General features: G+C 35.1%; 1 protein-coding gene across 1 annotated transcript in view; it reads left to right on the top strand.

The window, feature by feature from the left end:
* Nucleotides 1-129: 129 nt before the first annotated feature.
* Nucleotides 130-2,076, top strand: part of LOC102202799 (extracellular calcium-sensing receptor-like) — an 8,733-nt gene continuing 6,786 nt past the window's right edge. The window contains exons 1-4 of the mRNA XM_013912461.1: nt 130-269; nt 675-969; nt 1,129-1,215; nt 1,493-1,762. Of these exons, the coding sequence (XP_013767915.1) occupies nt 160-269; nt 675-969; nt 1,129-1,215; nt 1,493-1,762 (762 nt within the window). The 5' untranslated portion in view covers nt 130-159. The remainder of the gene's footprint in view (nt 270-674; nt 970-1,128; nt 1,216-1,492; nt 1,763-2,076) is intronic.

The raw sequence follows: 2,076 nt of genomic DNA on the forward strand, positions 1-2,076 counted from the left end.
TAATGACTGGTCTCAACAATTCAGAAAGCTGCCATGTGCTCATCTTTGCATAACAATTTAGTTGTGGTTGTTTTGCTGTATTCCTGTGTTTCTTCGACTCAATCCACTCCTCAGTTTTCTTTGTCCTGTCAGCTGCAGGGACAGTTTCATCTAAATGAGATGCAAAAAACTGGAGATGTGGTTCTGGGTGGACTGTTTCAAGTCCATTTCTTTTCAAGTGTTCCTGATCTGTCTTTTACCTCGCAGCCACAAAAGCCTACTTGCCATGGGTAACTATGACAGGGAAACAGAATGAAAAAAATGGAATAAGAAAACTGTTAAACTTATTTCCAGTTTAAATATGTATTTTATATCTAAAATAACTACACAATGGATCTTCATTTTTTTTCAATAATATTTAATTGTTATTCAGTTTCCTTAATTGATTAAAATGTCATTACTTTTGCAACATTTTCAAACTGCACTCATTTTCTTATTTTTCTAAAATCTGCATTGTACATATATTTTATTGTCAGATATTATATTGCATATATATTGTTTCTTTATTTATTCAGTATCCTTAATTGTTTATAATATTTCTACTTTTTTAACTTTTTCAAAAGGCACTCGTTTACTTGTAATTTAAAACCTGTGTTGTATTATATATATTAGTAATTAAAATTTTCTTGTCTTAGTGTGTATGTCCTAGGATTTAAGCTTGCACAGACCATGGCCTTTGCTATTGATGAGATCAACAGAAACTCAAACCTGCTACCAAATGTGACTCTGGGATACACTCTGTATGATAACTGCCTTGAACTTGGAATTGGATTCCGTGGAGCATTGTCATTAGCCAGTGGTCAAGAGGATCAAATTGTAGTAGATGATACATGTGTTGGAAATCCTCCAGTCATAGGGGTTGTCGGTGATTCATCTTCTACAAATTCTATTGCAATCTCCAACGTCTTAGGCTTGTACAGAGTACCTATGGTAAGTTTTCTGCTTGACCATGTGACAGTTTTCATGGATTAATTTGATATAATTGAAAATGTAAAACCATTTTATGAAAAAAATAATGCAGTCATGATGACAAAGTTAAGATATCTCTACGTGGATAGCGCCCCAATATACAGTCTGTATCTTTCACAGGTGAGTTATTTTGCCACATGTTCCTGCCTGAGTGACCGTCAAAAGTATCCATCCTTCTTTAGAACGATCCCAAGTGATGCTTTCCAGGTGAAAATTTGTCATCACAATTAAAATGGAAATGCAAAAGTCTGTTTCAATATCTGTGTAAAAGAAGAAAACACAAGGATGTGAAAATATTAGAAATAACAATATAATTAGTTTTGAGAATTACACTCTATTTAATATCTGTATTATCTCAGAGATTAAGCCTAAATTGCAATTATATTTAAATGCTGTATTGTGGATGATGAAAAAAAATAAATAACACGCCGAAAGTTTTCCTTTTCTTTTCGGTGCACTTACACGTTAATCTGTATTCACTTAGGTACGTGCAATGATCCAGATTCTAAAACATTTCGGCTGGACTTGGGCAGGTCTGCTCGTCAGTGATGATGATTATGGACTTCATGCAGCCAGATCCTTTCAGTCTGAGCTGAGTGTGTCTGGTGAAGGTTGCCTGGCCTACACTGAGGTTTTACCCTGGGACAAAGACACAGATGAACTCCGGAGGATTGTTGATTTGATGAAAACCTCTACAGCTCGAGTTGTCATTGTCTTTGAACATCCTAGTCGCATGATGCACCTTATGGATGAGGTTTCACTTTAAAATACTTTAAATAATTACTAGTTACAGAGGTCTTCATAATTATATTGTTTAAAACACGTATTACATATCATTGTGAGTGCAGAAATGAGTACAGAAATTTAATAAATTCAGAATTCATTTTAAAGATCATAAACTGTTTATGTTTATGTTCATAAACTGATGCCATATCTCACCTGCTTCACACATCCCTGAGTCACCTGGACACTGGCAGAGGATGCTGTTCGTGGACTACAGTTCAGCATTCAACACAATAATTCCCTCCAAGCTTTTCACCAAGTTGACGGATCTAGGACTCAGCTCAT

Source organism: Pundamilia nyererei, unplaced genomic scaffold, assembly GCF_000239375.1.
Source record: "Pundamilia nyererei isolate P.nyererei 1_Seehausen unplaced genomic scaffold, PunNye1.0 scaffold00091, whole genome shotgun sequence".
NCBI lineage: Eukaryota > Metazoa > Chordata > Actinopteri > Cichliformes > Cichlidae > Pundamilia > Pundamilia nyererei.